This window comes from Maylandia zebra, linkage group LG6 (genome assembly GCF_041146795.1).
Source record: "Maylandia zebra isolate NMK-2024a linkage group LG6, Mzebra_GT3a, whole genome shotgun sequence".
NCBI classification, from domain to species: domain Eukaryota; kingdom Metazoa; phylum Chordata; class Actinopteri; order Cichliformes; family Cichlidae; genus Maylandia; species Maylandia zebra.
This window is the reverse complement of record NC_135172.1, coordinates 6,820,349-6,846,550: the sequence shown is the minus strand read 5'-3', so window position 1 is coordinate 6,846,550 and position 26,202 is coordinate 6,820,349. Positions and strand designations below refer to the sequence as shown.

At 40.2% G+C, this 26,202-nt stretch overlaps 2 protein-coding genes across 3 annotated transcripts; one reads left to right on the top strand and one right to left on the bottom strand.

Moving 5' to 3' along the window:
• The first annotated feature begins 1,415 nt into the window (after positions 1-1,415).
• On the top strand, positions 1,416-18,343 carry LOC101478196 (uncharacterized). Of its 2 annotated transcripts, XM_012925123.4 has the most exons (3): positions 1,416-1,657; positions 3,923-4,001; positions 10,054-18,343. In XM_012925123.4, the coding sequence occupies exons 2-3, from the start codon at positions 3,984-3,986 to the stop codon at positions 11,152-11,154; spliced, it is 1,119 nt and encodes a 372-aa protein (XP_012780577.2). In that variant the 5' UTR covers positions 1,416-1,657; positions 3,923-3,983; the 3' UTR covers positions 11,155-18,343. The 2 variants fall into 2 exon arrangements, with proteins under 2 accessions (XP_012780577.2, XP_076740703.1); XM_076884588.1 differs by lacking the exon at positions 1,416-1,657 and having other exon boundaries at positions 1,943-4,001.
• Positions 18,344-18,618: 275 nt separating this feature from the next.
• saraf (store-operated calcium entry-associated regulatory factor) lies at positions 18,619-26,147 on the bottom strand. The gene is made up of 7 exons (XM_004572616.6): positions 25,511-26,147; positions 24,461-24,639; positions 23,614-23,803; positions 23,259-23,531; positions 22,851-23,004; positions 22,651-22,736; positions 18,619-19,958 (listed from the first exon to the last, which is right to left on the bottom strand). The coding sequence occupies exons 1-7, from the start codon at positions 25,575-25,577 to the stop codon at positions 19,933-19,935; spliced, it is 975 nt and encodes a 324-aa protein (XP_004572673.1). The 5' UTR covers positions 25,578-26,147; the 3' UTR covers positions 18,619-19,932.
• Between the last annotated feature and the right edge of the window lie 55 nt (positions 26,148-26,202).

The window sequence follows — 26,202 nt, the reverse complement described above, 5'->3', positions numbered from 1 at the left end:
GGATAATGACTGAGTTGTTGCTGTTTTGTGATTATTTATGCAGCTTGGGAAACGGGTATAATTTCATCTACATGGAAACAGCCTGCAATTGTTCCGATTTTAAAACCCAGAAAAGATCTATCAGATCCATCAAATTACAGACCAATTAACGTCTCAGTTAGGTAAAACTATAGAAAAGATGGTCACTGAAAGACTCACTTATTTTTTAGAAAGCAAGTGCCTGTTTTCATCATACCAAAATGGATTCAGTAGAGGTAAAAATGCAATGGATGCTCTGCTATGCCTACAGTCAGAGATCAGGAAGGCTCAGACTAACATGTGTAACAGGTTGGACTTGAGGGGGGGGGGGGATTTCTGGATGCAGAATGAGCCAAGCCCTCAGAATTTGCAGTGGTGCATTTAAATCTCCAGTAACAGCCATGCAGGTGGAAATGGGAGAAATGTCCTTCCAAAGTAGAAGAGATAAGCTCACGCAAGAGTGCTATGAGCACAGTAAAAGCAACTTATATAGCGACTTATACATTCAAAAGGCAATAACGGAAAGTCCAGTCGTACACTTGTTCAGTATATAGCACAGATTTACTTGGAGAAACAATATACACATGAAGTCCTAATATTTACAGATGGATCAAAAGACCGGTGCTGCGGTCTTCATTCCTCAACTTAGAGTAATTATTAAAAAGAGACATTTAATCAATCTTAACACAGTAGAGCTGGAAGCCATAATGCTAGGTTTGCAGTGGGCATAAATATTCAGAAAGCTATAGTTATTGCATCTGACAGTTTATCAGCGCTAATGAAACTTGCAGACTGCAATAAGGACAGGTGAACAATGGTCAAGATTGTGCAATGGTGGCATAAATGTTGGATTTCTTTGGGTTCAAGCAGATGCTGGTCTGGAAAAATGAGGTAGATGTATTGGCTAAAAAGTCATTGAAATCTCTTGATTACAAATCCAAAGTTAAAAGTATTATAAACAGCTGAATCCTAAGAATATGACAGGTATGTAGGACTACAAGAGCCACACGGTTTGGAATAATCAATTCTGTGCTTAAATAATGAATCAATCAATCAAATATGCATTAGTAAATTGCATTTTTATTATTTCATTTGTTCAAACATTACTAAAGTAATTTATTGTTTAATAATTAAATTTAAAATAAAAACACTATTTTTAAATCAATATTTTAAAAATGAATTGTCATTCCATTAATAAATACTTAAAGAAAAGAGTTTCACAAAAAAGAAATCCTCATTTGAAAAACCATTTTCGAATTCAAAATTGAAAAAAAAAAAAAGGTTTTCAACTTTAAAAAAAAAAAAAAAATAGATTTTGAAAAGATTTTGAAAACCAGGGGCCCGCACAAGGGGGCAGTAGCGCTGCTCTAATACGTCACAGCTCCCACAAACGGAGAGATGAAGAAGCTGACGTCACTGTTAAAGATGGTGGCAATTGCGTTTCGACGTTAGCAGACAGATGAGGGCCTGAAAGGATCTGCGTTATACCGAATGAACGGTGTGCTAGGCTAAATCTGGGCGATTACTGACTCCTAGTAGGGAGGGGATCTGCACAGTGATCTTCTGCGCGGAGCTCCGAGCGCTCTGAGCTCAGGTTGTCTCTGCAGGCCTCGGACTGCACCGGCAAGGAAAAATAGAGGTATGTGCAAAATTTGTTTTATTGGGTATTTATTTATCATCACCATATAGCATTACTGGAACACACCATGTCTGATTGGGTGACTGATCGTTCTTGTATTTCCCAGTGGAGAAGTTTTTCACTTGAATCGGGTCCTAATTTGTATGATTTTTTTAAGTCTCATTCCCACCAATCAGTAGTATTAGTTTATTCAAATAAAATGATTCATGGCTGTTTATATGTTTATGTTTATATTTTTTGAAAATATGTCTTCATTCAAACTTTTTTATGATGGATGACATAGTTCAAACCTGATGTGTTAAATGGTTTTAATCACTTAGGGTAGGGTATCCTTAGTGGTCATCTAGACATATACACAAATTTGTATATATTTTGTAAAAAAACAAACCAAAAAACAAATGCAAGTTTTGAAGTTTACATTTCAAATCAAATCAAATCAAATCACTTTTTATTGTCACATCACATGTGCAGGCACACTGGCACAGCACATGCGAGTGAAATTCTTGTGTGCGAGCCCCACAAGCAACAGAGATGTGCAAACACAACAACACAAATGAGCAAAATACAAGAATGGCCAACCTGAAACTAATAAATATATGTACAATATATAATAGTGTATGCATTTCTGGATGTGTATACTAAATATTTTCCTACGTGTGTGTGTGTGTGTGTGTATACACATTTTTACAAATTAAATAGTAAAAAAATAAAATAATAATAAAATATATAAAATATACAGAGTTGAATATGTGCAAAACAAGTGGCATTACTGTACAGTATGGAGTGCATAATGTTAAAGTTCCAGTAGTGAAGCTGAGGTGTCTATGACGTGTTCATCAGTCTGATGGCCTGGTGGAAGAAGCTGTCTCTCAGTCTGCTGGTACGGGACCGGATGCTGCAGAACCTCCTTCCTGATGGAAGCAGTCTGAACAGTTTATGGCTGGGGTGACTGGAGTCCTTGATGATCCTCCCCGCTTTCCTCAGGCACCGCTTCCTGTAGATGTCTTGGAGGGAGGGAAGCTCACCTCCAATTATCCGTTCAGAGCACCGCACTACTCGCTGGAGAGCTTTGCAGTTGTAGCTTTGCATTTTGAACGTATTAAAGGTGTACAGTTATTGTAGTGGAGGTGGTGGAGAGTTATTCAGCTCCTTCCCTACAGCATAACCAGCCTTGTGGATGAGTTTGAGTCTGTTTATACCCGTGACCCCAGGGTCAGATTGTATGCATCCATAGCATTAGCATACTGTAGGTCAAAGTCAAATTTATGTCAAAGAATCAACTGACATAAAAACACAGGAAAAGATGACAGAATTTAAGAAAGGGCACATAAAATGAGAGAACCTGAGTAACAACACAAATAAGACTAAATTATATCGTGTATATTTGTGTTATAATAAAATAACACAAATAAAATCAGAATGAGTTCTGACCACTCATTCTGGTTTAAAGCCAGGTTCTGAAAATGTTTTGGGGAAGTCCAAGATAGATAAAATGATCTCCTGGATCAGACCATAAACTGTAAAGGTTGCAGTGTAGCGTCCAAGTTGAGACAGTTGAAATCAAAGCAATGAAGGCACTTAGGTGCTGAGTCCATAACCGGGCTGTGGCAAAGTGAATAATGTCACATGCGGCTGTGGGTGGCGCAGTGATTAGCACTGTTGATTCTATCAACCAGCTGGGTCCTTTCTGTTTGCATGTTCTCCCTGTGTTTGTGTGGGTTCTTTCTGGGCACTCTCCGGTTGTCTGTCTCTATGTGTTGGTCCTATGACAGACTGACAACCTGTCCAGCCCCTACCCCCACTGTTGGGTAAATTCCAGCAGTGCACAGTTCAGTGTTAAAAAGAATAGCAAGCCCCCCTCCCTTCTGCCCACCACTCACAGAAAGCTGTCCCTGTTGGCCCAAACAACAGGGTGGAAGAGACGTATGCGTATGCGTTGTCATCCATCTGCCTGTGGTTCAGGCATTGCTCTCATTGATCATACCTGCATCTGATGAACACCAATTCAATTTCAAGCGTGTCCTCAGCAAATTTGAATCAAAATTTACAAAAATTTGAGTATTTTTGAAATGACAAAAAGGCTTTGATGAAATAGTGTCTCATCTCCACTAATAAAAGAATTGTTGAAAATAAGTAGCATGTGGAATGTGGCTAATTGCTTTAGAGCAATTTCAAGTTCAGCATAGTGGAATTAAATGTCTATTTTAATGTTATGTCATATGCCTGTGTTTGAGTGATAAATAATCTTCTTTTTGTGATTTTTAGATGCAGCACAGCTGAGAAGAAGCAGGAAAAGTTCGTAATCTTTTACCAGTGAGCAGGGAAAATGAGTTGTTCAGAAGAGGTGAGCTCAAAAAGAAACCAACATGTTTCAGGATACATGGGCAACAAAAATAAGAATGAGCATCACATAGTGCAGATTCGTGTGTATGGCTCATCATATCTGATGATTGTCTAACCCTGCTGTAGAGTTTTTCTTGGCATTGTACAATGTAATTAGTGTTTGCAATGTCTGTAGAACCATTCTGATGATGTTTTACTGCAATGATCAATTTTTAATGTTGACACGTCACATAGTGGATGTTTCAAAGAGACTTTCAATAGTGTGGGAGCATTTCACAAAAAACAAAGTTGAATGCAAACTGTGCAAAGCAGAGCGTTCCTTGCATGGTAGCACGACTGCAGTGCATGAGCATTAACCAACTCTGGAGCCGTCATGTCAACGCTAGAGTTTTAGAGAATTAAGTTTGTTTCAATTTAGCGTCAGTTTGACACCTTGTTAATTAGGGATGGGTATCGAAAACCGGTTCTTGTTGAGAGCCGGTTCCCACTGTTTCAATTCCTTGGAATTGTTTGCCATTTTTGCAAATGATTCCCTTATCGATTCCAGTTGCCCCGCATGACGTCACCACATTGCGGAGCGTCATTTACCTGGCAACGAACACGGCGCCTAAGCGGCTCAAACGCTCAAAAGTTTGGTCATACTTCACGAGAACGGATGACAACAGGTCAACTTGCAAAGTAGATATTTCATTTAAGGGAGGAAACACTACGAATATGAAAAAGCATTTGTTCACAAAACACGCGATGACCTTAAATGAATGTCGTGTTTTTAAATCCGCTCCGGACTCGTGAATCTCAACCCAGCAGCGGCGGTAACATTTGCACGTCCTCTCCCGTTAATGCGGCAGGTAAATAATCAACTAACAATGCATATTATGTTAGCTGCCTTATTACAAAACCTGCCATTACTGTGCGCTGCATTTAGGTGACCATGATGAGAGAGACAGACAGAGTCTGGCTGGCGCTCGCTGGCAGTTCTCGCTGCAGTCTACAGGTAGCGTCTCCTTTCAGGCCAGGATAGACGAATGTCACCGAGCAGTGACTAAGTTTGGGGTAAAAGGCTTGCATCCATTTGCCACAGCAGATGATTTTCGGTAAGTGAATGTGTTTAATTGTAGGCAGGGACATTACTGGATATTCTTGTGTAATTGCTACAGAATAATTTATGTTATACCTTGTTATTGCTCCAGAAGAATATTTATTTTTTTAATAGTTTACATTTACAGTTTGTTTTTTTGTTTTTTTTCCCCTGGGGACCCTGTGACACCCATTGAAGAGCCATAGGCTGGATCTCTTAAGATCTCACTGTTGGGTTTGTAAGGCCGTGTTACTCCTAAATTTCTATCTTGTTCAAAGAGAAGATATAAAACAAAGTTCTAAGCTAATCGACCTTAGTGTTCTCCTTTTTTAAAAAGAATCGATAACGGAATCGATAAAGAATCGAATCGTTTAACAGAATTGAAAATGGAATCAGAATCGTGAAAATCTTATCAATACCCATCCCTACTGTTAATGTATCTTCGTTTACCTGTTGGAAACAAGCTAATTGCTTGCCAAGTGAACACCAGTTCAGTTATGTTAACTAACAGGTGAACTGCGATAGTAAACCAGTGACCTGGAGTTGCTGTTTCCTTGATGTGGTTGTTGTTCTTGTTTTGGGGTTGTTTTTTTGTGTGTGTGTGTGTGTGTGTGGTTTGGCTTTTTTGGTTTGTTTTTTTGCATTAACTTTAACATTATTTGACATCAGTTTTTGATAACTAATTCAATTCCATTTTATTTAGATGGCACCATATCCCAACAACAGTTGCCTCAAGGCACTTAATTTAGTGCCTTACTAGATTAGTAACAGCTTTGTTGGTTTTTGTTTGTTTGTTTTCTGTTTTGATAGTAATAAGCGAAGGGTGTCTAGATGATTTTTGCGCTGAAGGACAGGCTCACGCAACCAGCAAATGGTTGACATCTTAACAGAGAGGATTCTCTGTCATGGCAACAACATGAGACCAATATCCATAGTTAAAAAATGATAATCGGCACATATCATTCAGGTTACAGCTTACACAGCTTTCCAGAATTTATTTTACAAGGCTAATGGAGGGGGAAGTATGAAACTGCTCTTTGTAAGCTTAAAGGTGCTCTTGAATCAAACACTCTTAAATCAGTCACTAAGTGATAACATTAGCTTCTGCCTCATAAACATGCAACTTGATGAATTGCACACTGGGCCAAACATTGTTCCTTGGATTGAGCATACTGTAGACAAGTTTGAGATTCCACCAAGCAAAGTTGCGTCTGTGACAATGGCTCCAATGTAGTGCTGGCTGCAAACATCCTGCAGGACAAATATGGGTGGGTGTTTATCTGCTGTGCAGGGTACTCTTTACAGTAGGTGTTCAATAATGCACTGAAACGCCTTTTGATCAGTGATAATAATAGTAATAATACATTTTATTTAAAAGTGCCTTTGAAGACACCCAAGAATGCCTAGCAATAGAATAAAACGCATATTAAAAAATGACAAAACAAAGACCAATAAAAAAAAAAGGAAGGAGGAGCAGGTTATGAAGGGCCCTGAAGATGAGCAGAAGAAGCTTGTACACTATTTGGAATTTCACATGTAGGCTGTGAAGTTCCTGAAGGATAGGGGTGATGTGCTGGTATGAGGGGATTCTGGTAATAATGTGGGCAGTGGAGTTTTGAACCAGTTGAAGCTTATGGAGGGATTTTTGGGGGGAGACCATGCAAGAGAGAATTACAATAGTCAATGTGGGAGGTAACATGACTATGAACAAAAATGGACGCAGACTAGGTGGAAAGAGATGGACGTAATCGGTAGGGATGGGTATCGTTTAGGTTTTATCCGATACCAGTACCAAACCGGTACTTTTGAAATGGTGCCGGTGCTTAAATGGTGCTCGAACCGGTGCTTAAAGAATGGAGAACACACACTTTGTCCAAAAACCTCTCATGTTTAGCTGGGGGGTTTTTTGGGGGTTTTTTTTGTAAAAATATAACAATGTGTGCCTTTTCTGCAGCTATAGGGGATTTATGGTATCACTGTTGGCTGGAAGCAGTGCTTAAACAATGGAAAAAAAAAAACAGAAACTTTGTCCAAAAACCTCTCATGTTTAGCTGTTTTCCACTTTTTCTTTGGTCATTTTAGCCTTTTTGGCCAGGGTGAAAGGAGCGTCTTCCATCAAACAAGAGGACAGCCGCATGTAGCTATGATGATGTTTGCTAGTTCACCTTACATGCATTAATGTAATAACGTGGTTAGCCTACTCAACGTAAATTAGCTACTCACGCAGAGAAGAACGGCTGCTGCTGCATCATCATCCGTCATCATTTCTGCTACACTGGCAGGGCTAGGGGCCAGGACTCTCCTCTTTGGGTTTTTGGGGGATGTTGCTAACTCCGGGCCCGATAACAGACAACCCACCTGCAGTAGATGTGCTCGGTGTGAGGTCTCGCAGCAAGCTATGAAATACGGCGCATTTCTCGGCTTTTAACAAAATGCTATACGTCGCCAGGTGTTTCATCAGATTCGAGGAGTTACCTCCTATGCACAGTATCACCTTAAAGCACTTGTTACATGCTGCTGAGTTTGCATCTTTTGCTGTGAAGTACAGCCAGAATTTGACCGCTTCGCCTTGGGCATTTTTAATCTGTAGCTCTGCTCTAAAAGAACGTACGTAACTGGGCCCGCCTACTATCCTCGAAAAGGTAAAATGATTGGCTAGAATCCAAAGTGTGTGACATCTCAGGGAAAAAAAAGCACCGAAATGTGCGCTGCTTTTCGGTCTGGTTACTACAGTTTATGTCAGAACCGATACCGGTACCCATCCCTAGTAATCGGTTAACGTTCCGTAGATTGATATGAGATTTGTAGGATAGTGAGCTGTCTAGAATGACACCAAGGCTCTAATGGGAGAACTATGGAGTTATCAGTAGTGAGGGTGAAATGATTTGCCTTGAGTAGGTTGGATTTATTGCCTATAAGAAGGATTTCAGTTTTATCCTCATTGAGCTTAAGAAAATCAAAGCTGAACCAGGGTTCAGCTAGAAGGACTGAGTGAGAGATGGCGTTGAAGGTTGAACTCGGATCCAAAAGGATGAGAATGTTCAGAAGACCAGAGTCAGCTCTGAGTAAAATATTATCAGTAACTTTAAATAAAGCAGTTTGTGACATGAGCGAAAGCCAAATTGAATTCTGTCGTAGATGTTATTATTAACCAAGTGTGAATGAAGCTGAGCTATGACTATTTTTTTTTTCCCAAGTATTTTAGAAATGATGGGTAGATTAGAAATTGGTCAGAGGATGTTAAAGTTGTCAGGCTCCAAAGAAGGTTTTTTTCAGTATATGAGTGACTGAAGCAATCTTGAATAAGGAGGGAACGATACCGGTGGTGAGTGAATGATAGCAGAGATGAGTGGGAGTAAGGAAGAGAGGCAGGATTTCATAAGTCCTGTAGGCATAGGATTAAGATGATATGTAGCCCGCTTTGATTTACATATAAACTCAGAAATATCACATATATCAGGAACATGAAAGGTGGAAAAAGGCTCAAAATGGAGAAAACCTTCTGAAGTGGGGGTAGACACAACATTTGAACTGAGTTGGTGGTGAATGTTGTTAATTTTCGTAGTGAAGAACAGCATCAAGGACTTACAGGTTTCAGATGAATAAAAGTGTGGTGGTAAAGCGTCAGAGGGGTTGAAGAAGTTTGTAGAAAAGCAAAAACAGGATCCTGGTGTTACCCTCATAAGAACTGCCTTATCCTCATGCCTTATCCTGTCTTCCTTCTGTCACCCCAGCAGATGGCCCCGCCCCTCCCTGAGCCTGGTTCTGCTGGAGGTTTCTTCCTGTTAAAAGGGAGTTTTTCCTTCCCACTGTCGCCAAAGTGCTTGCTCATAGGGGGTCATATGATTGTTGGGTTTTTCTCTGTATTTATTATTGTAGAATCTACTGTACAATATAAAGCACCTTGAGGCGACTGTTGTTGTGATTTGGTGCTATATAAATAAAATTGAATTGAATTGAACTGATAATACAATAAAAGGTTTGTTTGGCCTGGTTAATGGAATCTTTATACTGGAGTTCACAGATTTCTGCATTATGCTCTAGTTCCCGAGTTTTGGCCTTCAATGCTCAGAGGTCAGAGGTAAATCATGGAGCAGAGCGAAGGAAACAGAGTGGGATTTTACAGAGCCATAGAATCAAGGACCTTTTGGAGTGAGTGGGTAAGCCGATTAAAAACCCTCACGAGAGGGTTGACAAATCAGCTAATTATTTTTCTGATTGGTCCATTAGTCAGCATTATTTCAATCACTCCTATCTCCACTTCCTACGAGCACAGGTCCTGTTGCAGGCTCCAGTACATGCTTTACCTTATCTGCTCAAGTCTGCCCACCTGTGAATATCAACCTCGTGATTCCAGGCCAAGCTTGTAGTTAATGATGAAATATAAATTACTTAAAGTTCTATATTGTTTTATAAATTATTAAGTGCTGTTAACAATTCTCAAATATGTTTTTAAGTTATTTATTAACTCTTAATAATTGCTATGGGCTCCTCAATGTAGGTTCTCTCTGGGTACTTCAGGTTCTTCTCACATTCATGTATGTTGTTAGGTTAACTAGTGAGTCTAAACTGGCCAGAGGTGTGGCTAATTTCTCTCTGAGTGGATGGATGTATGGATTGATTGATTGTGTCCTGGCTCTTTGCTCTCCCCTCTTACCCCTCACCCCCATCTGGTCTGTTCTACCTGACTTTGGGTTAGAGGTGGCATGCACAATGGACAGGACAGAGGTTTTGTGTTTCCTCCATTTTAATAATTGTTTAAGCACTGCAATAGCAAATCTCATACTGTATCTCAGAATAAGCAGCAGCGTATTTAAGCACAAAAACCTATGTAACTTTCCCTAAAATTACAATCTGAGCTGTATCTAACAAACCTCAAAAAACTGCATCTTTTATATGTTAACACTCCATGATATACAGGGACTATTTGAGCAAGTTCTCAGCTGACCATAATTTGTCTTTTTTCCCCACTTAGCTGAAACCGTCAGATCCAGACAGAAGCAGACCTCACCAGTGTCTGACCTGTGGGAAATGTTTCACTCGGATCTGTAGTCTAAGAAGACACGAACTGAGTCACACATCAGAGGAACTATACCACTGTGAACAGTGTGGCAGCAGTTTCAGCCAGTTAAATGCTTACAAGATACACCTGTATACTCACCCTGAAGACACCTCATACTGCTGCAACAAGTGTGGGAGAGATTTCAGTGACCAGAGTTCCTACAGAAAACACCTTCGCGATCACACTGGACCGTATCAGTGTGAGCAGTGTGAAAAGAGTTTCAGTTACTTAAGTATTTACAAAATACACATGCGTGTCCATACTAAAGAAAAGCCATACTGCTGTGACAAGTGTCCCAAGAGTTTTAGCTTTTTAAGCTCATACAAGCGGCACCAGCTGAGCCACAGTGGAGAGAAACCTTACCAGTGTGATTTTTGTGGAAAAAGTTTCACTCAGTCAGGCCATTTCAGTCTTCATCTGCGGAACCATACCGGAGAGAAACCATATGAGTGTGGCCAATGTGAAAAGAGCTTCAGTGACTTAAGTAGTTACAAGATACACCAGCGTGTCCACACAGGTGAGAAGCCATACTGCTGTGACCAGTGTGGCAGGAGTTTTTCTCAGCTGGGTAATTATAAATCACATTTACGCATACACACGGGAGAGAAACCATTCCAGTGTGAATTATGCAAGAAAAGCTTCTCTATTTCAAAAACATACAAGCAACATATTCACACTCATACGGGAGAGAAACCCTATAATTGTAAAGAATGCGGAAAGAGTTTTGGTCGTCTAAGCAATTATATTCGCCACCTCCGCATCCACACTGGAGAGCAGCCATTCAGCTGTGACCAGTGTGGGAAATGTTTCAATAGCTCATACAGTTACAACCGCCACTTACGTGTTCACACTGGAGAGAAACCATATTGGTGTTCACATTGCAAGAGACTGTTCACTCGGTCACAGTCCTTAAAGACTCATCGCTGCACTGTAATACATGACGATGACGAGAGAGAGAGTGAGGTGAGCTGCTCCTCGACCAATTCCAACCTACAGAAAGAGGTGACAAACTAATGTACGTGTCAAATGAACATGTCTGACATGATGAAAATACCTAGACAAAGCTGATAACTTGCAAGAACTTTTTTGATAAAGAGGATGTTTAAAGGGACAAGTGGATTGGGGGAAAAAAATGTCCCCCACACTATAAGAGCTCTGGACACCTTGTTATTGGAGCTATCTTTGGGACTCTTTTGGGAATCTCGTGTGATACCTTTGTTCTTTTGTAGGTGATGACAGGGCCAATACTGGTTTATACTAGAATCTGATAATGGCCAGACTAATGGCCACATTTAAAGATTAATGCGAACAGCCAAAAAAATCTGATCTGACCACTAGGCCTGTCGGGTCCAATCAAGGGCCTGACCGTCTCTGCCTGAGGAGAGCTCTGTTGTCAGATGGAGGCAGTATATAAAGTATGTGTTGTTGGTTTGTGACTCACAACATAGAAAGAGCTGATGAGTGTTTAAAAACCATGGAAAACGGCCACTGTCTGTGCTTTTCATGTTTAGTTAGATTTTTTTTTTCTTTTTTAAAATTCTATAAAGTTTTTTGTTTGTTTGTTTTTCATGGTTCTCTTATTATCGGTTAAACCCGCTATCCCTGCTCTATACCTGCCCACTTGTCAACCAAATAAGTTTTGGGAGTTGCTTACATCATCTGCTTCCAGCTGTGCACAGCCAGGATCTTGGAGACTGCCCAGGAGCTTCTAAAAACCCCTCTTCCTGCTCTGTCCAACTGAAAAATGTATGCAGTCGGACACATTTGCAGGACCATAAAACCAGCTTTTTATTTTGAATAAAAAAGAAGTGAAAAGATTCACTTCTTTGAATTTAGCAGACTTTTGATGTCACCTGCTTAATTGAATTGAATTGAATAGCCCTTTATTGGCATTGTATGAAATTGGGTGCTCCACAGTAACTTTGCCAGGATAAAACATAAATAGTAGACAGTAGGAATAAGCAGCAACCAGGGGCCCGTTCTTCGTACCTCGCTAAGTAGGTTAGCTGGATTTGATTGTTGACGATTTCGCCTGATCTTGGATCGTTCGGTTCCCCGAAGCTCATCCGGGACTTGCTGTCATAGCAACAGAGCCGTAAGCGTAAACCTGCTCGGGAGCAGGTTTACTTTATGTAAACAGGATTAGATCGCGGCCACGCAGGTATGTCCGCTTCATTTATACGAAAGCAACAGCGATATTCCACCACTGTTTCACCATAAATAAATAACATCAATGTAACTAAAGATAATGCAGCACCTGATCCATTTATTGATGTCACACAGACACATACAGGTCATTTCCTAAAAAAGGGAAATGTACTATTAACATTCTATCACATGTATGTGATTATTACAGATGTAATTCATATTTCAGAGTAGCAATTGCAAATTACTTTGTGTAATCAAGATGAGAGACCACGGCTATAAAAGCGAAGGTGGATTTGGGAAGCCTGTCGCAGCCATGTCCTGTCCGTATACGCGAGCAGCCCATTGCGGAAGGTGCAAGATTGATAAGGAGAGTTTTCAGAATCCAGCGTATATTGCGGGACAGACAGGATCCTTTAGCTCAGCGCGACTGTGCTCATAGAGAGATATCGATTTTCCCGTGAGGGTATTATTTACTTAACCAACTTGTTGACGAGGGGGTGCAGGACCACCACCTGTCTTTTTTTTTGCTCTGCCCTTTTCTTGGTTGCTGTTATAAACAAACAGATTATTCCAGGGTCTCTTTCCAAGAGACGAAAAGCAATATAAGTGATAAATATTACCATTCTGTAGAATATTCTTATATTTCACTTTTACTTGTTCCCATGTTCTAGTGGGTCCTGTTGTGGCTCTAATGTGAAAGGGGATATAATATAACATATTATAATATAATGTAATATAATATTGGATAATATAGTGTAATATAATAAATCTACCCTACCGCCTACGGGCCGATGGCGCGATATGGCAGCCTGGCTTCTGTCAGTCTGCCCCAGGGCAGCTGTGGCGACAACTGTAGCTGCCTCCACCAGTGTGTGAATGTGAGAGTGACTGAATAGTGGTATTGTAAAGCGCTTTGGGTGCCTTGAAAAGCGCTATATCAATCCACTCCATTATTATTGTTATTAAATTATTTACAAGTTTAATTTGTCAGCAACTTTCTGCCAGCCCTCTCTCCTTGCTTTTGCAGCCTTTGCAGTGTTCCCTTGCGTTCTGATTAAACTCTGAAACTCCTGAAATCCCTCACTCAAGAGTTCTTGCTCTGCTGCCGAAAAATACCAAGCCGAGCGCGCTCCGTCGACATTTTCGCCGACCAATCAGAGGGTTGCCGATCAATGTTTCTACTATCGATGCATAGCCCCTTTTACAACACCCAGTGATGTCACATTACTGCGTCCAGCTGTACTAATCGTCAACAGCAGGTGTGTTCGGGGAACCGGATTAGCGAGCTCACGGTTAGGGCGATGGTTTGGTCTTGGATGTGTCATTTGATCTTGGATGTAGTGAGCGACGTACGAAGAACGGACCCCTGGAGAAATGTATGCAAAACAAGAGAAAAGCACACATTAAAGAACAAAAAGGACAAGGTCCCACTGAGATTTGTACCCTAATAGACTGGAATTGATAGAGCACTTATATACTTGCTCAAGCTGCATCAGCCCAACCACACACATTCATAAAGTGCTGTATCCTGTGCACTTCAAACACATCACTACAGCACAGCATCAGGGCTAACATGGGGTGCAGTTAGTTGACTGGAGGTGGCCTGCTGGTTACATGATAAGGGTAGTGAAATATCAGTACTTTAGCCGTGATAGTAGTAATATATAGTTAATCAGTATACTGTGATTACTTTTATAGAAATGTGATGGTGATCATGGGACGACTTGAGTGGCCCACATGGGTCTCATCAATCATAAAATATCTAACAGAAATAACTATTGAACATGCTCACCCTTTTTAAATTTCCTAAAATGCAGAAATTCTCCAGATTAACCCGTGTATGGTCTTCATTTTTGGGACCTTCTGGTATTCTTCTGAACATATTTGGGGTTTTAGTAACAAGTCTGAAATAAAATTTCCCTTCATAAACCATTAACATATTATGTCTGTATCTCATTTTTAAACAGAAAAAAGCATGTTTAATGATTGCAATCAGTCTTTACTGGAACACAATTAGCAACAGATGTATGGTTCGTGATTTGTCATAAGGTTATATTTTATTTTAAGCTTTCAGTATAGTGGATTTTTATCTTGGAGAAAAGGAATTGAGACAATGTCCTCATTAGCATTAATATGCGTTCCAACCATTGTCAGCTTTGTTTTGAGAAGCTACTATCCGAGGTTGTATGATGTGAAAAACTGTCCCCCTAGTTTCTTTCAGCAGCTCCTCCATCTGGCTTATGTGTATAAATGTTCTGTTCCATACATTAAAATACAGTAAGATCACATGCAGCCATATACTGCCTTGAAGGGTCAGGGGCGGAAAACTCGACTCCAGGTTCACTGCGAGATATATAAAGAGAGGCTGAATAAGTATCAACTAGCCCTGAAGGATGCAAGGGAGTCATTTTTCTCTGAGAGTATTCATAGAAACAACAATAATGCTAGGACATTATTTGCTACAGTGGAAAGATTAACTACTCCTCCAGTGGCAAAAGCCCCTGAACTAAGCTCCACCAGGGCCTGCAATGAATTTGCCAGCTTCTTTATTGAAAAGATCTTGAAAATCAGAAGATCAGTTGGAACATTAGTTTCAACCCCAATACCGACGTTAAGCCCAATTAGCACTTATGCAGAGAAAATGACTCCCTTTCAAACAATAAATCAATCAAGCCTCGATAAAATTATTGAGAATCTAAGCTCTGCCACCTGCTGCTTGGATATATTACTGACAGGTTTTCTTAAAAAGGTCCTCCCAGCCATCAGGGAGGATCTGATCCAAATAGTTAACGCATCCCTCCTATCAGGTGTCTTTCCCAAAGCCTTAAAATCAGCAGTTATCAAACCAATATTAAAGAAAAAGAACCTAGACAGCACATTAATGCAAAACTACAGACCAATCTCTAATCTTCCATTTATCGGTAAAATTATTGAAAAAGCTGTTTTCCAGCAGTTAAACAGCTTTCTCGCAATGAACAACCGCTTTGATATTTATCAGTCTGGTTTTCATAGGCACCACAGCACCGAGACAGCCTCAAAGTGTTTAATGACATCCGTATAAATAATGACCGTGGGAAATCCACAGTATTGGTACTACTGGACCTTAGTGCGGCGTTTGACACCGTTGATCATGATATATTACTGGAACATCTAGAGAGCTGGGCCGGACTCTCTGGTACAGCACTCGACTGGTTCAAGTCCTACCTTAAGAACAGGAACTTCTATGTGTCAATTAGCCAATTTTCATCACAAAATATAGAAATCACATGCGGGGTCCCCCAGGGTTCCATCCTAGGGCCCCTCTTATTTAGCATTTACATACTCCCATTAAGCCAGATTATAACCACCAATAATATTAACTACCACAATTATGCAGACGATACTCAACTTTATATCTCAATGTCACCAGGTGATGTTGAACCTATCCAAACTCTTAATAAATGCATTGAGCAAATTAATAACTGGATGTCTCATAATTTCCTTCAACTGAACAATAACAAAACTGAAGTACTTATCTTTGGACCCAAAAAAGATCGATTAAATATCAGTAATCAGCTCAAACTGGTCCAACTAGAAACTACCGACCAGGCCAGAAATTTCGGTGTAATAATGGACTCAGACCTGAACCTCCATGGCCACATAAAAGTTATAACAAAGTCAGCCTTCTATCACCTGAGGAACATTTCTAGGATTAAAGGACTGATGACACAAGGAGACCTAGAAAAACTCATCCATGCATTTATCTCTAGCCACCTTGATTACTGTAACAGTATCTTCACAGGTTTACCCAAAAAATCAATTAGACAACTGCAGCTGATTCAGAACGCTGCTGCTCGTGTTCTCACTAGAACCAAGAAAATAGAGCACATTACTCCAGTTCTAAAGTCATTACACTGGCTCCCTGTAGCTCAGAGAATAGACTTTAAAGTGCTTTTATTAGTTTATAAATCCTTGAACGGGTTGTACATTAGGGATCTGCTATCATGGTACAAACCATCCAGATCAGTTAGGTCCTCCAGCTCTCGTTTATTGACCGTCCCTAGAACCAGAACTAAACATGGAGAAGCAGCTTTTGGTTTCTATGCTCATCACATCTGGAACACATTATCGGGAGAATGCAAAGCTGCAGAGACACTGAACTCTTTTAAGTCTAAAATTAAAACTTACTTATTTAGACTTGCTTATGAGTAACTGATCATATTATGGCTCTCTACTTGTTTGTTTTAATTTTTCATATAAATTATTGTCTTGATTATTGTTTTATTGTAAATGCTTTCTTGTATTTTACTTTTATAGTGTTTTATTTTTAATCATGTAAAGCAGCGGTCCCCAACCTTTTTTGCGCCACGGACCGGTTTATGCCCGACATTATTTTCAGGAAAACAGAGTTAACGATAAAAACGATAACAAAATAACGCTGAAAACCGATAAAAACCCTGAAAACCATACATTTCACATCTGAGCCTCAACTCTCGCGGGCCGGTACCAAACGTCCGAGGCCCGGGGGTTGGGGACCGCTGATGTAAAGCACCTTGAATTGCCTTGTGCTGAAAGTGTGCTATACAAATAAAATTGCCTTGCCTTGCCTTTAAACCATTCGTGGGCCTAGTGTCATGAAGTTGTCCCACAGTGCAGATTATCCCTGCCTTATAACCGATCTTGATTCCCAGTCATCAAATCTAATGATCCTTGAGAATAAATAAAATCTCTTTAGAGACATTGCAGCTCTAAAAATTTCTCTCCCTGTCACATACATACAGTCAACTCCTCTCTTGACCTGTACATAAGGATGAGGATCCCCAAAGCAACCGTTCAGATGCATTACATCCACATCTTTCTATTAATCTCTAAAAATAAATCTTCCCGCAAGATCCAGTGTAATTTTCTTATTTGATTTAGGAATCAGCAGCAAAAAGGATGATTTGATATCTTGAACATGATTTGCAAATTGTGTGGGCTCTCGTGCGATCCATATTATGTTAGCAGTTGTGCAGAATCTCTGCACAGCTGCTAACATAAGCCCTCTGACACTTTAATCTTTTGGACATAGTGAGGGCAAAAGACTGCTGTGATGTAGAAGTATTTCTCTGTCTTGTTCTACTATTCAGTTGTATTTATATAGCCCTAAATCACAAAATAAAAAAAGGCACTTAGTCAGCAAAACCCCATCAGTCATATGATCTCTTAAACAGCAAGTGTCATTGTTTGACTAGCTGCACCCGTAGATGTAATGTTATGTATTTAATGTAATGTAATGAACCACCAACTGCCAAAGAGACAGACAGTGAAAGTAAACAGTATATCCTTAGTTTCTTAACATAAAACTCATTGTTGCAGTGAGGGGCAGTACGAAAGTGACTAATTTTTAGTTTTAGTCCCGTCAGTAGCTAGCTAATATAAACAAATGTAAGTCTATTAAATGCAACCAACTTTGCTTTCTTACAAATTTCACAAGTTGCAAGAAAGCAGATCAGCCTGAGAACATATGTGAGAGGCTGACACAATTGTAAAAGACTTTGTGTCTGATGCTTTTCATCTAACATTTGTTGTGTCAGATCATCAGTGTAACATTAAATGTTGGAGCTCGTTTGCATCATTGTGACCAGTGCTGTCATATTAATATGACCGTATTGTGTCATATGAAACATTAAAGTACATTAGCCAATCAGCATTTATCATTGAATAATTAATATATCGTGAAAAGGAACATAATGTTAAAGAATGTTTTACTTTACTTGCTATTTTGAATATATTTTCATATGAAATTAATGTAAGACTGTTTTGTAGGATTATAATTTATGTAAAGAGTCTAAATACTTATTCACTACTCTGAATAAAAGTGATCCATTACTAGTCAATGTTAACCTTTTTTCACATAATACAGGCACCAGGGCGCACACCAGTGCCCTGCACTGTATTTATTTGTATTTAGTGTGGGCCCATCTGTGCCTGTACATCTCATACGTTCTGGAAAGCAGGAAGTGTGCACACTTTGTTTTGATATTTTAAATATGCAATTAAAATGAGGATTGTAGAAATCAGTTTTCTACCTTGATGTGTTGTTGAGTGTGATCAGAAAAATTTCTTAAATATCGACAGCTTTTCCTGTGAAGCTTTATAAAGGCACAACCAGGGCCTCACAAACAGCGGCTGGGGGGATGACAAGGGATTCCTTATCAAGTGACTAAGGCTGTTTGATATGACGATATGTATCAAAATAAGTATATCGATATGAAAACATTGATCATTTCATATTATATGTTAAGTTCTCTTTCTCTTATATTTAAAATAACCACACTACAGACGGACAATCAACTTCTTAGCCGTTGGTTCGTTAGCAACAGCGACGGTAAAACCATTGTGTGGCTCCGCCGTCCGCTCGTTTATTTTCCACATAAACCTTTCACAATAAAGCTCAAGATCCTGATGAGTTTTCAAAATGAAATGAAATGATATACATTATCCTCAAACATCAAATTTCAGAATGTGCATCAAACAAATTACCTCAAATAAAAACATGAAGTAACTATAAATGGCGCTTACACTCACAGAGAATACCAGCATGGCCAGTGAAGATGAGGCAGAACCAGGCAGCTCCAAACCGAAGGACCAGTCAAAACCGATCGAGGACCTTATTCCTACAAGGGGACATGGTTTGGTTATGCAAAAGTCTGACACAGTCTGACCAGAAAACTGTACTGTGCAAATTATGCCGCAAACCAGTCCCCACCACAGACTCAAACACAACAAACCTCTTCTACCACCTATGCAAGAATCACGTGAAAGAGTATGGAGAGAGTTTATGGATGAGAAGCAAAAAAGAGCCGCCAGGTTTTCCCCCGCAACACACTATGTAATAAATACAAAGAAAATGATGGCCGTTACAACGTATATCTAAAAATATATAGTTTCATGCATCTGTCAAAACACTCGATGCCAGGTACACGACGCCTAGCTAAAAACAAGTCGAGTTGCCTGAGATTCACAGAATTTACACAAAAACCACTATTTTGTGATATATATCTTTATCAGGATGAGAAATGTTTTATATCGGGATATGAGATTTTGGTCATATCGCACAGCCCTAGTGCAAACTCATCCAGTGATGAGTTTGCACAGATGATTGAAAGGTGGATTTTCTCCATGAGTCTAAAGACTAAGGTTTTTTCTTAGCTGATGCACAAAGCCAGAGAGCAGCAGTACACACCATTTTATTAACCATTTTGTCAATTCTAATATTTCATTTACTGGAAGGGAAAAGGTGCATCAGCAGAGGAACACCGTAACAGATACAAACATTTGAGCAGAAGGTTGCAGTTAAAGAGTTCAAATATTTAACTTGCCTACAAAAAACCCCCAAATCTAGTAATTATCAATGAAACATTATTATTGTTTTAATAAAGCCCTACAAGCTTCTTATGCTGGACGTTAAAACTTTTAGGCTAAAATCCAAACCACACGCTGACAGAAACTACTGAACCACAGCAAGCTCTCCAAGAAACACACAACCGAGCAGTAACGTTTGGACGTCTCTGCTTGAAGAAATGATTACAGCCTGCAAGCAGCAAACAGATCAATGCACTTAGTCATATTCTGTCCACTGCAGAAAGTGTGGGGGTGTGTGTGTGTGGGGGGGGGGGGCTTCTATCTTCTTTTGGTTCCTCCAAAACCTAAAGAACAAAAAACAAACAGGAGTCAGTCAGTTGTAGCCATTTGCACTGAACACTTACTGGCATGCTCATTGAAAAAAGGGAGGAATTGTTCTTTTATTGTGGGTGCGGTGATCCTGCTTCTGTGCTTGGAGATATTAATGCTTATATCATTATAACATGTAATATAAAGTTGTTTGGGATTGTTTGTATGGATGTAACTGATGTGTTTTTCATTCACTTAAGAGCAGCTAAACCAGCAGCTTAATGGCTCAGACACACAGCCATGCAGCAAAATGTATCAACTGGTCTAACATCATTTATCAAACTAGCTAGCATCAGCTGTGGTACGCAGCTTGACATGAGCATGACATTAATTGCACTAATGGTTCTCTCAGTTAGTTTTTAAACCAAGAAAAAAAAAAAATGTAATTCACGTAACTAAGCAGGTGAATCAGCAGATCAATGTGACCGTGTGCATGGAGGCACAGCTTTAAAAACCATTTAATATCCTGCTCTGATCAGCTAAGACTGGTATTCACACTCAGACGCTTTATTAGGTTCACATTAGGGCTGCTCGATTATGGCAAAAATGATAATCACGATTATTTTCACTGAAATTGAGATCTCGATTATTTGACGATATTTATTTAACCCTTTAAGACCTACTATAGAACCAAGTCCGCCAGAGCTTATATATATTATTTTTTTACATGTTGTAGTGCCATTTGTGGGAGCATTTCAAGTTGCTATACAACTGTTATAGCCCATATTTTAATAATATCTATGTATCAAGTCCACAGTAACTACATTAATTGCAAAAAAGTGCAATAAACTACAAAAAAATGGAAAATCGTTTTTGTTTTTTTTACATATATTTCTACTTGGAGAAATTTAAGAGGTTTATCCCTCAAAACGTTAAATACAAAAAAGTTGCAAAAAATAGTTTACAACAACAAGAAATTTATTTTGAGTGTCTTCATAGTGTTATTTTGGAGATACAGCAGGAAAAACGAAAAAACAATCCTATGATGCAAATTTGCAAAGAAAACAGCAGGTGCATCAAAATAAACTATTTCCAGATGTGCAATTCGAGTTCTAAGCATCCCAGAAACTATTCAGAAAAGTCAAACATGACCAGTATAGGCTTTTAAGGCCTACAAGTAAAAAAAAAACTACATTTCCGCGAAAATGACGTCACTTCCGGTTTCGGCCAGGAAATGGCGGACATGTGATCGCGCTGACGTCTGTTACACTGTGGGAAGTGTTACGAACAGCTGATCGGATCGGCAAAGCGTGTTTCTGGAATATTATGTTTTTGTTCCTGCAAGCGCTTTTTATGCAATTTTTGCAAAGCTTTATGTGGAAGGAAACCGTGACCGAGGACAAGCTGATGGCATAAGATGTAAGTACAACTCCTCCGGTTTCATATGCAAAACAAATTATTGCGCTAGCTTACGCGGTTCAGGTTCTACAGGGATTTAAAAATAGTTACACAAAACGGAGCGTGCTGCTCTGACCGGCTTTAAAGGGTTAACAATGACTTTAAAAAAATAATATAAAATAGTGTGCAACACCACTGAAGTTTTTTTTACCTCTCTTTTCAACCAACAGCAGTCACTCTCCTCTCCAAATAACTTCTGCTTAGCTTTCCGAGCTTCCCTCGGGTCCTCTTAATCAGCGGTCTCCAACCTTTTTTGCGCCACGGACCGGTTTATGCCCGACAATATTTTCACGGACCGGCCTTTAAGGTGTCGCGGATAAATGAGGGAGGGGCTAATAATCGGCTCAGTCATTTTTAATGATCGTTGAAAGCCCAGATCGTAATCGTGATTAAAATTCGATTAATTGAGCAGCCCTAGTTCACATGTTCAAACTGCTCGTTAAACCAGGTATCTAATCAGACAGTTACAGGCTGAAGTTCAAACCAGCAGAAGACCACTCCAAGTTTTACACTACAGCTCACGTGAAGACTGGAAAAACCTGCGTCTTGATTTCTGCTGAAACGTTCAGAAGGTAGAGTCAGAATTTGGCATGAAAGCATAAATCCACCCTTGCTTGCATTGAGGCTTCTGGCAGTGGCGGTATAATGGCGGGGGGTATTTTCTTGGCACACTTTGGGCTCCTTACTACCAACTATCAATATTTTTACGCCACATCTTACCCAAGTTTCTCTGTGAGTCTCATATTTCAAATGCATTAAAATTACATGAGCAGTAATTTTAAAGATAGAAATTCAACGCTCTAAATCAACGTCAGAATGGTCATGTCTGCTTCATTTGTCATGAAATAAGAAGGGACCAGGTCTCACCTGGCCCTGAAAGTACTCATCAATTCTTCCATTAATTTGGACTGTCTATAAAACTGTCTCTAATGCAAATCTTGGGAAAACCCTTGCAATTAAAGCTGAAAGTCTGCATTTCAATCATGAATTGATTTTTTTTTTTTAATTTACAATCCACTGTGGTGGTGTACAGAGACCAAAAAAAGTGTCTTTCTCCAAAACATTATGGCGTATGACCACAGAAAAGTTCTGATGGATAGGATTAACACACTATATCGGAAAGATAGGACAAATTGATTTCTTGGACAAACCGTGTCGAGCTGACCCGGATAGGTACTAATGGAAAAGGGCTATAAGAATCACAAAGGTAGGTAGGTAACATGTGCAAACTGTTTCTGTGTCCCTTCTAATAACATACAGTCTTGGTACCTGAAGTAATGCGTGTCCCGGAAGAGGGAGGTTCTCTGGCAGGTCTGTTAGTGTGAGTGGAGTAGTTAGAATTGTAGGGCTGGCTCCTGCAGAATACATGAGATGGAACACAGCATGAATATCCTGAAGACAGGAAGGTGAAACATAAGTCCATAGTCTCCGTTTTCCATTATTCTCTCTCCTTCCACCCCTTTACTAACCTCCGACCACCAAAAAGATATCCAAGCAACCCGCCTGTTCCCATTCCAGTCCAGAAACCACCTCCTGTGCCGGGAGCTGCCTGGCCTCCTGGGTACTGGTGTCTGTGAGTGTAATCACTGTGGAAACCATAACTGGGGTTGGCTCCAGGGTAGTCTGAGCAGAAAACAAGAACTGATCAAAACTTTTTTTTCATGCAATGCAGCCTAAATTACATAAAATAAGACTCGTCTCATTTCTTTAGCACCAAATCGCAACAGCAGTCACCTCAAGGTGCTTTATGTTGTTCAGTAAAGACCCTAAAATAATACAGAATACAAGGTCCGCTCTACCAAAAGGATGTGCTGCTTTGACAAATGTGCAGACCACACCGTCTACATCTCCGCACGTCGTCATTTTGCATCAACTACCTGTGTAGTCTGGTTTGAATCCTGGTGGGGGTGGTCCACCCATGGAGCCATGGTAATTGTGTCCAGAATGTGTAGCTGGTCCACCATCTTGCCCCCCAGTGGTGTTCCCACTTAGGAACAGTTTATGGATGCCATAGGCTAAGAGCAGAAGCACAGCAACAACCAGCAGTCCTCCTGAGTCCTGAGTGCCTGCAGTGTAAGAGCTCTGACGGTCATGCTGCTGCCCATATTCTGATGAACCAGTAAAGAAACTGGAGGCAAATCCCCAGAGATCTGACAGACAAAACAACAAAGAACATTCTTAAACAACTAATCCTTGTGTAAAAATGAAAACCTGCATCACTAATCCTCCTACCTTTAAACCCATCACGGGAACCCCTACTACTGTGAGACCTCCTCTGGCCCTCTTCAGTCAGTTCCAGTGTGTACTCCAGCCCACAAGACCCTTTCAGTATGTAGGCATCAGCAGGGTGACTGTAGCCCTCACAGCTCACCTCAATGTGACCAAATCGATGTGTGTTGTCCATGTCAGTCCTACACTCCCACTGTGACACACAGCAGAACAAGAGACACCCCATCAGTCTAAAATGTATTTAAGCATAACAAGTTTGAGGGTTACTCATACACACGGTACAATACCTCATTTTAAACTTCACTCTCACCACTTAGACATTCTTGCATTTGAACTTAGTTTAAAGAGACAAAATAAAAGGAAAATGTGAGGTCTTCTATTTTGCAGGTGTCCCATATCTGTCAAGGATGAGATTCCCCACACAAGTTTCTCAAATCTTGCTCAAGTTTCGAAGTGCAAAATTTCAGATTAGAAAAAGTCCCAATTTAATTTGTCAGATTTTGTTTTTTTCATGAGCAGTTGTGCTGACAAGATTAAACTGCCTGAATGTGACAGAATGTGCCCGTCAACACATACATATTACTGAAATTGAACATGCAGACCATCCTACAGCCAGTGGTGCCAAAAAAACATGGAAACAACAATAAAGATTAAGGCTCAAACCACCTCTCCTCGTTGTCGCCTGTAGAAATAATGTCCTTGTAGTTTGGGTTGGCCTACCACTGTCTGAGATGAACATTTTAATATGCACAGCACACACAGGAGTCATTTCTTCAAAAATTGAAATAAAGCAGCTGAATCAGTCCTACTGAGCTCATTTCACACAGTACAGCACCAGTAGGTCCCTCACCTGCACATCGACTCCATTCCAGCCTTTATTCACACACTGGACCACCTCTGGGACGAAGGCGTGGCAGCCCGCTGACCCTCCAACACACTTGAGCTGAGGGATCGGGCTAGAGCGCCTGGCTGTGGTGTACCGGTTCCTGTACAGAGTCAGTGCCTGGATGTCCCGCAGCAGTACACTGCCTGCAGGTGACAAAAGGCAAGGGCTGATTTCCACACTAGGATTACACAAATCACAGTCATGTCGCTTTAGACACACTAAAGCTCTTCTTTGGGAACAAACTTTGACTCGTTAGTCCTGAATCAACCAGCATTTTCTGTACGCTGTTCTTTATGACATCATGTAGTGCCATACTCATCATATAACCTACCATTGCTGACAAACATGCATGCACAGCGTGTTTGTCACTAGTTTGTGGTGTATTTCCTAAACAGGGGAGCATCTCGGTAACCAGTGTTGTGCCAAAAAGTGATTGTCTGCCAAAAATTGATTTCCAGTGTTTCCCTCTGTTTTTACGTGTAATATCTTTACATATGTTGGTAAATAGACTTTGGTGAACAGAGTTTACGAAGGGGTTATATATAATATCTAAAAATTACCTGTTTTTCAAGTATCTTTATAACGTCCTAGTATTGTACCTACATTATAACCAATCTGGTCCTTTTTGTCCACTTAAAATATGTTTATATTAGGGTTTTTTTTGTTATATTTATTGCAATTTCTGCTGTCCTCTTTGTCAGATTACTCTTTAAAAAAGACATTTTTAATGTCAACGAGATTTTTTTTTAACTGGATAAATAAAAATAAATAAATAAAAGTCACGGCCAAAGACTGATTGCGGCTTCTAACTTGTGACAGGAGCGTTGTTTGTGACTTGATATCATTTATGGGGGATACATTTGACATGTTACAGATCAACAAGTTATTTATATCAGTTGAAATAGGAACAATCCGTTTTTGGCAAATACCGGAAATCAGTTTTGGCAGGCGATCGCTCAGTTCACCGGAACTGAAGAGCAGCGTAAAAGAAGCGGACACTAAACGCCAACCCACCGTCATCCCAGCTGTCGGTGTGCCGCGCACACAGGAGCAGCAGTACACCGGAAAAAAACACCTTCATGTCGCGTCGTTGTTTCTCCAAGAGCCTTCACACACACAGCCTCGATAAACACACCACAACCCGAAGACTCTGCTGCCGATACTTCCGTGTTGCGTCACCTGTTTTTCGCTTCCTGGGACCAATGAGGAACGTGCACGGCTGGACTGTGGCACGTCCGTGTGTTTGTGAGTGAGAAAGAGAGAAAAGGGCAGGGGCAGTTTGCTCGGGATAATGACGGCAAAGCTCCGGCACATGTGTCAAAACAATCAACACTGCTTCAGAAACTGTCGAGATTCAGGTCTTCTCAACAGAGTCACGTGATCAATGCCGTCCATCGTAATCAGAGACATGGAGCCAGACAAAAAGAGGATGCTCTGCCTATTCCTAAATAAAAAACAGTTCATAAGCATTTCTGCTCCCAGGTCTAAAGTCTAGATAAGAAATAATCATAGTTATAGTTATAGAAGGTATAGTATATTTCAAGGGCGTAGATTTGGCATGGACGGAAGGGACATGTCCCCACCAATATCCAGCGATTATTGAATTGTCCCCACCAATAATTTGATCTCTTCGAGTAAAGAAAAACAAACCCGATAGAAAGAAAAAAAAACATCTGTCGACGTCTCATTCACCCAGCGGTGCAGAA